Below are 13413 nucleotides of genomic sequence, written 5' to 3'. Positions count from 1 at the left end.
AAATACATGTATAAGCAAGTAAAATATAATATTGAAACATTTTCACATCTACAAATCATCATCATTATGAAATTAAAAATGAAACTAGAACCCATGACAAATTTTATTAAAACCCTATTTAGCTTTTTTTGCTTTTTCTTCTTTAACATTCTTGGTTTTATATGTATAACAATAAAAAAAAATATGTATTTTCTTTCAATTTACATTTATTTAAATTTACTTATAAATCCAAAAATTATTTTTATTATAAATGATTCACATATTATATAAATGAAAAAACATTGATAACTGACCTTGGCTTGGGCCTTTTGGTATCCAAGTTTTCTTTGTTTTCGAACACTTTTCCTAGTATTTAAATCATTAGCTAATTTAAAAGCAGCACTTGTAATTTTGCTTTGAATTTCATAATCCAATTCCAACTTTGCTAAAACTTCTTCCTATATCCAAATAAAATTTGGTTTTATTTATATTTTCATATTTACATAAGAAAAATTGAAACAAAATTTAATTATAAGAAAAAAGTAAATAATTATCAGAATTATATTAAAAAAATAAAGTTTCGTTAAAATCATATTACATGTTTATTAGATTTCAAATATAATTTTCAGTTCTAATCTTTAAGACATGTAACAAGAATTTGTATGAACATAATGTTAATAAATATGCAATAATAAACAAACTTCAAAAGCATGATAATTTCCTACACAATAAAATACATGACACATCAGACAATGTTACTGCTCTCAATATAATGCCCAAGTGAAATATCCCAAAAATATGCATATTGTATGATGTTGAGCATATATACCAGTTTTTTAGTCTTGCAACAGACAGAGTGCCTACTCAAATTTTTGTTTTAATTTCCATGATTTTCCCTGATCGACTTGGTACAAATTCCCTGACCCTCACATCCCTTAAAGTATGACACATTAGCAAGACAAAACAGCATTTGACTTACTATGCACATAAGTTTTGTTTCTCCAACATTTTAATTGGTTATTTTTTCTGATCAACAGTTATATATTTTTTTAATCGCCAAATTATTAAAGTTAAAATGTATTATTAAAATTCTGTTATTAATCCATAACCATAAATCTACATGGCTTTGAAAAAAAATCGATTATTTTTTATTATTCATATAAAAAATTCTATATAATCACGTACAAAAGTATATATTCATTAAATTTTTCTCTTAATAAATTTCCTGAACTTTATAAAATATTAATAAACTGGAAAAAATCAGAAACTGTTTTGTTACAGAATCAAAATTATTAATATTAAATAGTTTAAATGGTATTATTTATCATTTTTATCATTTTGTGTATTTCATGTACTTCATGTACTGTACATATAAATTTTTGGGAAAATTTTGTGTAAACTTGGGAGAAATTTTGGATCCTGAAAATACTATGTCCCCTTTTCATAAGTTGTATTGCACAACATTACTTCTTGCTGCCTGCAGATGGCTACACTCAGTCAAGGATATTGTCAGCAAAAAACCAACAATGCAGCCAAGTAAGCAAATCCTCTGACTTTTTGACAATTTTTAACAAATTCCCTGACATTCCATGAATTTTTCTGAACACTAATGAAAATCCCTGACTTTCCAGGTATGTAGGAATCCTGAATAAAATAAAGATTGGGAGTTACATATAAATCCCAGTAATTAAACAATTAAAACAAATATTTTCAATTGAAAAATTAAAGTAGCCCATTATGAGAAAGAATAACACATACTTCAATAGTTTAGCTGTTTATAGCATTAGACATTACTAAAGAAATTATGGACTCAAATCCCAACTTCCATATTTTTCATATTTTTGGTAACATTATCTAAGATCAAAAATTATTATTTTTTCCTATTTGTGTTTTTGGCAGAGACTATATAGATGTTTCTTGTATATTAATTTTTTGTACTCATGTAATATAGACTGAGGACAATTATAATTGTTATAGATTTTATAATAATTAAAAACTATCCACAATTCCTAAATACTTTGTAGTAAATTCTGTAATGTTTTTATATGCTTAATATTGTATGAAAGTGTGTAAACCACAGAGAAAGTATAGAATTTAATAATATAAATAAATAGTATTGATATTATCAATAAATACTGAGTTGAGAAATTAGAATATAATACTAAAAAATTAAAACTTGCTTTTATGTCTACTTACTTCTTTGGATTTTAATTTACATATCAATTGATCACTTAAAGTGAAAGCAGTGCCTATCCTTCGTCTAACTTGAGGAATAGGTTCTCCAGGAGATAAAGGTGTTTCTATAGGTAATTCACCACTCAATTCCTAAAAATAAATAACGTTTTAAATGACAACACAAAGAATTTATATTTAAACTATGTAGAAATTTTGTTTTTTTTTTTTTTTTTTGTTTATGGTTATGAATTATGGGATTATCATTATTTAATTTTGAAAGGTTATCTGTGAAACTGCAATACTAAGATAATCAAAGCATTAGCATTATACAAAATTATTCATTATAAAATTCAATAATGTTAAAAATAGTTTAAGACTAATAAATCGTCAGATATTAAAATTCTCAAGAGATATAACTGAAAATCTTTCCCAATACTTCCCAAACAAAATATATATATAATCTGTATATATATTAAAATCAAAATGTTCTGTCCCCATCAAAACTTAAACCAACACTTTACAAATAAGCAATGTGTAAGCAGGTCTACAGGTGAAGTCTACAATTCATTCTTCAAAAGAACCACCCATGAACTTCCTCTGTGGACTTTGCATGAATTCATGGAATGGGTTAAAAAAAAGGAAGGAAGGTCTTTGTGTAGGTATAGGAGACACAAAAGGATTTCACTTTTGACTCAGACTTGGGGGGTGAAGAGATGGCTATTCATTTGCTCCCAAAGCATACAGAATTGTTTAGTTTTTATATTATTTTTAATAATTTTTATTTATTTAATTGCAATTGTCTTTTCTTTTGTGATTTAAGTATAGAAATAGTTTTAGTGTTGTTTCACACAAAAGATAATCAATTCAGGAGAGTCATAGAAATAATATGGAAGAAGTAATAAATTGGAATCAACAAAATATTAATCAAAATATTGAATAAATAAGAAGAAAAGAGGGAAAAAAAGAAAGCAAAGAGAAAGTATGACAGAAGAAGAAAGAAATAGAATAAGAATAAAGATAAAAATAGAAAAAGATTAAGTAATTTAATCCAAGAAATTTAACTTGAAATGAACTCAAACTGAAAATTTCAGATAACATGGAAAAACAGTTTACTTGGAAAATAAAGCAATAAATGTACACATTGTGATGTGATGCACTTTTTTGCTCACACTGAAAAAATCAACAAGTACACTCCACTTGCTCAAGAAATAAGACAGATGTGGAAGATGGATAAGGTATTTATTGCACATGTTGTTCTCTTTTCTATTGGTATTATACCAAATACATTACACAAAAGTCTAAAAACATTAAACCTTAATAAAAACATATACATGGCACTACAGAAAACTGCAATATTTAACACATGTCACACTGTTAGGAAGTTTCTAGACATTGACAATAACACAGCTTAAGAGCCGCCGCAAACTACAGGAAGTGAGAGCTAGTGTACGCTCGGTCGCGCTCCCAAGCCCTGCCTTTTTTCCCATGATGCTATGGGCCATTTTTGCTAGGTAAGCTACGTGGGCATGAAGCAGTCACAAACTACACAACGTTTGCTTGTGTAATGTAGTTCACATGACATGGATTCCACAGATGTGGATTGGCTATAGAACAAAGATTTTATAATATTATAACCTATACTCGTAATCAGTCAGTTTTCATTCCTAACTTTGAAACAGCGTGGGAAAAATATGCCTACTAGTTAAGCCTAACTAGGCTTAAGCCTATTTATAAATAACTATTTACTATTTCAATATACAATGTTTATACCATTTTCTTTTCAATACTGAATGTATTAATCATGTAATTTACGTACATCGATAAAATTCTATTATTTCTTTTTCGACATGTGGCATGTTTATGTAGACATCCATTTTCCCCTGCTCTCTCTTGCTAGTTATACTGCTCTCATTGTTGAATTCTGTGAACAGCGAGAGTACTCTCGTATCGCTGCTCTAGCAAAGGAAAAACCACGTGAGCAAGAATAGAGAGGCGGAGCCTTTGACGTCATCGGTTGTGCTAGGGTACGCTTGCTAGCAGTTTGCTCTTGCAAAGCGCTAGTTTGTGGCGGCTCTAATGTTTTGGGTAGCTATGCTTTTACTTTAGTCCAGCATAGTTCTTGGCACCAGATCAGATGAGCATGAAATTTGCAACATAATAATAATATGCTAACTTTTATCTTAAGTTCACAGTTTAAATTTTTTGCAAAATGGATAGTTAATGCATGCATAAGGTGACAATTTTCTGCTCTGATGTCATTTTTGGCAATCTGAAATCATCAAAATGATATAAAGGTCTATCATTACTGTTGCAAGAGGTAGTCATGATGTTTGTCAGCTATGCATGATGTAATAACATGCAGTCTGTAAGTCACTACATTCTTGAATGTTTTTCTATTAGAACAGCATGGGATGCTATGACTCTCAAGAATTCAAATGTTTTTATAGGTTAATTTTGTGCACAAAAATCATTTTCTTGTTCTTCTGAGAAACATCTGTCTTCCTGTCATTTATTTTCATCTAAATTTGTTTGACATGAGTCCATGATATTGCAAACTTTGAAAGACATTGTTCTGTAAACAAAACATATGATATCAAAATTTGGTACATGCTGAGAAGATACATTACAGGATTTTTCAGAATTATCAAATGTGACGAATGGCAATTATGTGCAGTGTAATTAAGCTTGAAAAACCACTGCCTTATGCATGCAATCTTGTAAAAAAATTGATTAACCCACAATCACATACATGTGATTTACCTTCAAAGTGTTTTCAATCTTCCTATTTCCATTTATAAAATGTTCCATGTTTTTAAAAACATCTTATGATCTATAGATTATTCCACAGTTTTTAAAAAAAATCCAAGATAATGTTTGTTCCAAAGATGTTCTCAAGCCAATATTCTTCCTTTCTAAAAAGATGTTTGCTCTAGTAAACACTGATGAAAACCAAATGGTCAAAAACCTTCTGATTATTTAAATCATTAAACTGAAGATAAAGGTCATTGAAAATATTTTTAAAAAAGTTAATCTTTCTAATGAAGAAAATTTTATAATGAATTAAAGAAAATCAAAACAGAAAAATAGAAAAAAAATAAACTTAATTTTTCTGTAAAACTAGTAAGAAATAACATCATATGGAAGATACATATATTCTAGATCATAGATGTTACTATTTAACTCTTAAAAAAACTATCATTACACATTAAAATTTACACATAATTCCAGAAATTATGTAATATATAATTGAAAATATTTATGTTTAAAATATAACTAGAAACACTAAATAAGCTCTCTAAAATTTTACTAATTAGTAAATAAATAAAATTACCCCTTCTTTCAAACACAAAGCTTTCAATTCTTCTGTTTTCTTTGATAATGCCTCTTCTAAGGCTTCTTTTCTTGCTTTTAAAGCTGATAACATTTCTAATCTTGCAACTCTACTTTCTTCACTTTGACAATCTAGAAATAAAATTAATGTAAATGTTATTCGTTATTTTGAAAAATTTTGAGATGATAAAATGTACTTACTATCTATTTGAAAAACAGGCAAACTATTTGAACTGGCACTTCGACTTAAATTAGAATAAGAACTTGTAGAAGACAGTGATTGAATGCTACGACATAAATCGGCTGCTATTTGGCCTAGACTACGTGTAACATATACTTGACTCTAAAAATATAATTAATTAATTAAGAAAACTAAAGAATTATTTATCATTATTTAATTAAGTCTATGTATCATTCTGTATTGAATTTCTTAATTAAACAGTGATAAAAGATAAATTTTAAATAAATAAATATATATATATATATAAAATTTGTCTTTTATATATACAATGTATCAAGCACAGTAATTAATTTTAAATTTAATTTAACACTAATTTTACACTTAATGAGTAATTAATGCAAAAAACTTCGTATAATATATTTATAAAATATTTTATAAATAAAGAAATCACTGATTTTATCATTGTATCAGGAACTTAACATTTATTAAACAAAATAAATGTTTTCATTTTAGGATCTGACCATCCTCAGCTAAAATCTTGCATTTAAAAGCTTAAAAAAATGTATTTTCAACATATCTTACAAAGCTATACATTTATGTAATACATTTTAAGTAGTTATTTCTTTAGTTTAAAAAAAAAGAAGTATGTTTATATTTTAGAATACAGCTATTTCTGAAGAGCTGATTAAGAGATCAAAAAATAATAATTACAAAAAATGTTGAAATCTGAAAAATTATAAAAAGATTATTATATTGCCATTCATAGACAAACAGAATAGAAAGAGTTGTGAAAAATTCTACAGCATCAAATATATAGTATCAGGTGTATAAAAAACATTCACACAAAATATCTCAGACTCTAGCTAACAGCCAATAATTTTTAATTATGCTGTACATACTATAATTTGAAAGCACACAGAATTCTGAGAGCATTCTAGAATCTTTTTCTGCATTCAATTTTCTATTTCTTTCAAAATGGCAACACAAAAGTGTACAACTTTTATGTGTTATTCATAGGAGTGTAGAACTTTTACCTATTAAATAAAACATTAGGAAAAAAGATTACCATAAACCATTTTGCAAACAAAATGAATTTCAAAATGGACTATATATTGAATTCTCCAACATTCTGAGATTGAATTATCACAGAAAAGAAATGGGTTTAGTAGAAAAGTGAAAATTCTAATGAAATTCAAGTTGGAAGCATTAAAAAAGACCTTTGAAAATAGTGACAAGGATTCAATTTGATCTGAAGCCTTACAACTGAAAATTTCACATAGTTGATTCATGAGACTGAAAATAAAAACATTAAATATTGAAAAAAACAGGTAATTCTAGATAAAATGAAAAAGCAAAAATCACTGGAAAGGATAAAGCGCAGAATACTGTTGCAAAAGTTCTCTAAAAATATTTAACTGCATAACACCGAGATGTATATAAAATGTATGACTCACCAACTAATTAACCAACATTTAATTTTCAATTGTATTTAGAGGTGAACACATGCACAGAAGTTCTCTGCATTCCAACTCAACTTAATGTTCAATTTTTTTTAAACATCTTACAGAGACTGTATGTGCATACTGTATTTGAAATCCATACCATTTGATTTATATTTGAATGTCAACAACCAGTATGTTTTGAATTAAGAAGAAACCTGAAGAAGTGTCCAGATGGGGTAATGAAAACATTTGTCACTTAAACCAGTTAATTGGTTGGTGACATTTGTTCTCTAAAAAGTTCTTTGTTTTAGATGACAAATTTTACTTTACTTTCTAACACTCAATGATCAATGGTAATGATGGATTTTATACCAGTGATATCTCCTTTATACCTGCTGAAGTTTGCCAAGAAAAGAAATTTGAGGGCAAAGTTTCAGTTTGGATTGCAATGAGACTTGCAATCTAAACTGCAACTTGAATTGCATTGAACTGAGAATTGCAATGCTTGATAGTCTGATTAGGGCTTAACTTAATTATACCAATTGAAGATTTTGGGCAATTCTCAAGGCAGCCATTTATGAAAAAGAAGAGATAATAAACATACTCAACCCGACCAATTACTTACAGCAGGGGTCGGCAACTTTTCAACAGTGTTGTGCCAAACAAAAGTTATAGTGGTATTCTGAGTGCCGACATGATTCTACCAAGTTTATTATATATTTTATCAAAATTAGTCTGGTTATAACAACTTCAAAAATCTATAATTTTGAAGTTAAGTTGTTAATTGAATTACGTTCTTAAATATGAAGCACTTGCATAACATGTAGATGGCGACATGAAGCGTAAACGCATGCGCTGCAATAGAAATATACAAACAAGAGATTTGTTTTTAATGTACTCTGGCATTTGATAAACTATGACTTCCATTTAAATGTGTAATTAATGATTAAAATATAATTTTTACTACATTTCTATTCAAGCAAAGTGCTACTGAAAATCGTCCCGCATGCCACAGGTTGCTGACTCCTAACTTACAGCATTGTCTGAAAAATCTTGTACAGAAAGTTGAACTGCTCACCCTACATTGAATCAACAATGTTCAACAATAGAGACTTGCAGAATTACAAAATTAAAAGACAATGTACAAGTTTTCATCACTTTTCAAATGGCTATTTAGTTCATAGAGTTTTCTTTTTTCCAAGGTAAAAACAAGATTTCCCAAACTTGTGTGGTTTTTTTCTGGACATCTGTTATATTCATAACAGATGTCCAGAAAAAAAACCACACAAGTTCCAGAAAATTTAGGATTTGATTAAATTTAGGATAGTAAAATATACACCATACTTTATTATTATACTAAAAATTTAATCAAATATAAAAAAGTAGAGTTCTTTCAATGATTAGAGAGATTGCAGCTGAAGTTCAAATGTTAAACTTGTACGGCAAGCAGAAATACATGTTTGACATTTAACTCCAAGTAAAACATGTTGCGCCACACGTTACGTTGTGCACTGACTCATGGGATATTGAAAAATTGCGGAACACGTTTAACAATGACGAATAATATAATTAAACTATTATTCAGGTAATTATACAGGTAAATAAACAAATTAAACTATTTTAAAGTATTTATAGGATGTTTAATAACATTAAATAATTATTTTTAATTAGCGTCGTGTCTCCTACCATACAATAGGATGACAGGACTACCTCATACTTTTGTTGAGGGAAGCAGTGGCTTATGTAAATCCGAAAGCAGCTTGGTAAATTATTTTTAGAAAATTTACAAACCTATTACACTGTTGATGGCAGAAGAAGCTGTGAAAGAACAAACCTATTCCTACAGAATTATGATAAGCTATTATGAACTGAAATATATGTGAATTCTATAGGCACTTCACATCACTTGCAAAAAAATTGAATAATTAAATAATTTCTGAATTAAAATTGTCTGTTTCTTTACAATGTTATTCATAAAAGCTTAAATAATCATTATTTTAATAAAATACGTCATAATTTTAACCCCAAGCAAAAAAAATAAAGAAGTTTAAACTGATCTTCTATTTGCCATGCTAGACGTGACAAATGCCATTATCAACCTTCTAGAATTGCCAGATGGCGGCACTTGAACGTCCAACGTTCACATTTTGGGCTGAAATCTATGTGATAATGTGTATGTGTGTATGTATATATACACATACAGGGTTTGTATCAGTACAGCAGTTACAAACTTTCAGGAGAGATAGAGTACACCTAGACAGTGGGAAATCATATAGCAATGCATGGTTGGAAACGCTTTCCTGGAGCAATAGTGATGACACAAAACACAAGAAAGGAAGGACACGAACAGGGTGAGAAAACATGTTTATTATTCTTAGTACAGAAAAATGCTGGTACATCTTTGGCTGATGTAGTGACATTGCATTGAAGTGTGATTTCTCATTGTCTAGGTGTACTCTATCTCTCCTGAAAGTTTGTAACCGGTGTACTGATACACCCTGTATATATAACAAACTGATAATTAATTTAGGCTAAGATTAAAGTGATTTTTTTCAGTTTATAAAAATATAACACTAGAAAAACACCCTCTCTTTACAGATTTTTTTATAATAAAATAAAGAACTTTAAACAAACAAAACATGAAATGAGTTTATGCTGAGTTAAAAACTATTCAAGAAACTTATATACTTTAAAACTGTCAATTCTCAATAAAAATCATTAATTAAAGAGATTCAATTTTACTGTTTCAACACTATTTTAGGTTTGAGATATACTTATAAAAGAATATTCGTGTCTTATTGTTGATAAATTTTATTATTCAGTTTTTAAACTGTCATAAAAATCAAAAATAAATAAATACACTATTATTACTAAAAATTATAATTTTGAAATAATAATCATATGTACTTTTCTGAGCTTGTGATTCAAATAGAACTGATGTTGAGATATAGCCATTGACCAGATACATTTTGTTAAAGAAGGTGTGGAAGCAATCCAAACAAACACTGTAACTTTTGCAGGACCAAATGTTCTTCTACTAACCGATACTCTAAAATAAAAATAAAAAATATTTTTATTCTTCTTAAAAATTAAATAATAATCTACTGGTAATTTTATAATATAAAATATTACTGTGTAGTTGGATCACAAATTGCATCAGAAAGTTCATCATAATCTTCTACTGGTTCTTCAATAGCATCTTCATATAAATTAAAACTGCTTAAAGCATGAACTACTCTGTAAAAAACATTTTTATCATAAGAAAAATAATTCTCTGCTTTAAACTTATTTATTATTATACACTTACCTTCTGACTTCATGCACTTCTATGGAGAATTTCTTATCTCTATAATACAAATTATCTAACTGCTTCCAAAGAAATACCTAATATAAATAATGAACGTAAGACAAATAAATATTTTCTCAGGTTGTATGATATTTAATATCATAAATATTAAAGAAACTATTTGGATCAGGAGGAAAAAGTACAAGCTGCAATGATACAAAGAATGATAATTTTGATAAGAGAAGTGAAGGTGTATCATAGTACATGTTATTAATATAATAATTTACTGAAAGTTAATGGTGATCCATGTTTGAGCAAACTACATCTTAAAATAATTTTTTTTAAATTAAAGAAGCCATCGGACGAAAGAATTACAAATAATAATTTACCATAAAATAATTTTTATACTAATAGATAATAAGATAAAACTGATCATATTTGTAACCAGAAAAGAAGTTAGGAAAGTGTACCTACAGCAATAAATATAAATTGTTTTACAAATGTCAAAAATAAATGTGGAATTTCTAACCAAATTTTGAATTTATTTCATTAAAGAAATAATAAAAATATATTGAAACTGGAAATGCATAAAAAATTTATAAATTAAATTATTATGTAAATTTATTTGTCCAAATTTATAGAAAAGCAGCAATAAACTAGTACAGTAGAGAGTCATTTATCCGAACACCGGTTATCCAAAACGTCGGTTATCCGAACGCTTTCCAGTTGTGCTGAATTGAACTTTTTTGATACTAGATTTACTTCTAGAGTATAATTTTTATGTTTTTATATTTTTCAATATATTTATTTTGCTTGTACAAAATAAAGAAATAATTTTTAACGATACAATAGCCTCGATTATTATTATTATAAAAATTTTCATTAGGCTTAAAATCAACAAAAATTCAACACAAAGTGACACGCAATGGAGAAAAATTTCAACATCGGACAGGTTAATATATTTTTTCGTACATAATCGGTTATCCGAAAAATCAGTTATTCGAACAACCCTAGTCCCCAATTGATTTGGATAAACGACTCTCTACTGTATTGTCTTATGTAAAAATTAAGCTATAAAATTAAATAAGAGTTAACAGATTATAAATTGTTTATTAAAAAAGCATCACTGTTTTTTGTCAAATATGTATCTTTAATAAAAACTGAAGGAGTAATACATGAGACTAATTTCTTAAAAAATAAATGTAAGAATTACGAATTTTTCATTAACACAAGCAAACCCAGTTTATACATTTCTCAGTTGTACATTTTTTAAAGTTATACGATAAAAAATCTTATACTTTCTCCATTATAAAACATTTTAATTATACATTTTTTATTTATAGGATTTCACACTTACACATCAACATACTTTTAGGCACATTGTAGCACTTATTTCTCACACATGCATTATACACTTTGAAATGGAAAAATTTTAAGCGATTATTTTAAAAAGTGCAAAAGGAAATTATGTATTTACTTAACATTAGTCCGCACTGACAGCAAATTACATCATTTTGTAACACAAAAATTTAAATCCAGCTTAATATGAAATGCTGTTTTCAATGAATTTTCGCATTTAGCAAATTGCTCTGCAAGTCCACATTAAAAAATCTTCATTTTTCACATTTTCTACTGTGTACCAATTTCACTAAGCAACACAATCACTTTCCAGTTTTTCATTCACTTTCACTGCTTACTATCTGTATGAGATAACCTTTAGAATAACACTTCATTCTTTCACTTGACTCATGTTTCAGAAGGTAACTGGTACAGTATGTGACAAATCCATTGAAAAAGAAACAAACAAACCTTGACCAATTCTTTTAAAAGTATATGACTTAATTTTAAATTGAGTTTACTTTTCCTTTTATATGCTGTTCAAATGTATTACATATGTAGTAAATTGAAACTTTTTGTTAAGAATTACACATACAAATTAATTTGTACAGTGTTAATTTCTACCACAGAATTTGTATGTATATTTTTTGTACAATTATATTCATTCTGAAAGCAATTCAGAAATAATTTCACTTGTATGTTTTTCTCCCTTATATGATATTTTTCTCAGTTCCCTCAAAAAATATATTAACAGGATTTGATTGTAACTTATTGTCCTATAATTTGAATTTTTTATTTTATAAAATTTAATTTGTTTTAAGTTTACTTACTTGTCTAGGAGATTTTCTGTCTGAATAATCATATTGACTAATTCCTTTATGATTTATACCTAACCACCAAGAACCACCTTTCTTATCCTTTAAATTTTTAAAATAAATTAATTAAATAAAGTTTAAATATTCTATAAAACTATTAAAAGTAAAATGAAATATTTTGCAATTTCAAAATGGAAATAGTATTCAATTATGAATTAACAAATAAATAATACATACAAAAATTTAATAAACTATAATTCATGGGTACATTTTACATATAAAAAGCATTAAACTAACATTTAAATTTTAATATAGAAATTAATATAAACATTATTCATTATTAAATAGAAATGTTAATTTTAAATTCTAATTATAACTTAAAATTAAGAGCATTTGAAAGAAGTCATTATCAATGTTAACAATTCAATTTGTGTTTGAAAACTTAAGTTTATAATGTTTTGGTTTGTAAATTTATAAACTAAAAGAAATTATGAAAGCTATAGCCAATTTGACAAGAAAAAAAACTATTTTAAATGTCATAGCAAGTAGTGAAAATTTGAATATGAAAAGATCAAAGTGTTCCTAAAATGTGTATAAGTCAAGTCTAACAATAGAGATGCATCATGTAAAAAAAAGTTTTGTTCCTAGAGAGCTAAAAGAAAAACTAAAATCTCAAAATAAGATTGAAACATTTTAGATTTTTTCACAGTGAATATATTATAATACATATACATTATTTAAGAGATCAATACCACATATTCAACAGAAAGCAGATGATTTTGTGGTTATCAAAACTAGCAGAAAGCTCCATTATATGACAAATCAACATTCTTGCTTGTCAGCTTGATATTCAGTAAAGTCCTAATT

The 13413-nt window shown here is 27.2% G+C and overlaps 1 protein-coding gene across 2 annotated transcripts in view; it reads right to left on the bottom strand.

The window, feature by feature from the left end:
* LOC136977465 (FERM domain-containing protein 4A-like) overlaps positions 1-13413 on the bottom strand; it is a 146034-nt gene that overhangs the window by 19219 nt on the left and 113402 nt on the right. For both annotated transcript variants that reach the window (XM_067272959.1, XM_067272958.1), the window contains exons 10-17: positions 12562-12648; positions 10415-10491; positions 10240-10344; positions 10015-10156; positions 5686-5827; positions 5486-5616; positions 2176-2304; positions 294-437 (exon numbers count right to left, since the gene is read on the bottom strand). In XM_067272959.1, coding sequence (XP_067129060.1) covers positions 294-437; positions 2176-2304; positions 5486-5616; positions 5686-5827; positions 10015-10156; positions 10240-10344; positions 10415-10491; positions 12562-12648 — 957 coding nt within the window. The remainder of the gene's footprint in view (positions 1-293; positions 438-2175; positions 2305-5485; positions 5617-5685; positions 5828-10014; positions 10157-10239; positions 10345-10414; positions 10492-12561; positions 12649-13413) is intronic.

The sequence above is a fragment of the Centruroides vittatus genome, unplaced genomic scaffold, assembly GCF_030686945.1.
Source record: "Centruroides vittatus isolate TY-2023 unplaced genomic scaffold, ASM3068694v2 contig_459, whole genome shotgun sequence".
Lineage (NCBI taxonomy): Eukaryota > Metazoa > Arthropoda > Arachnida > Scorpiones > Buthidae > Centruroides > Centruroides vittatus.
This window is presented reverse-complemented; position numbering and strand designations above follow the sequence as displayed.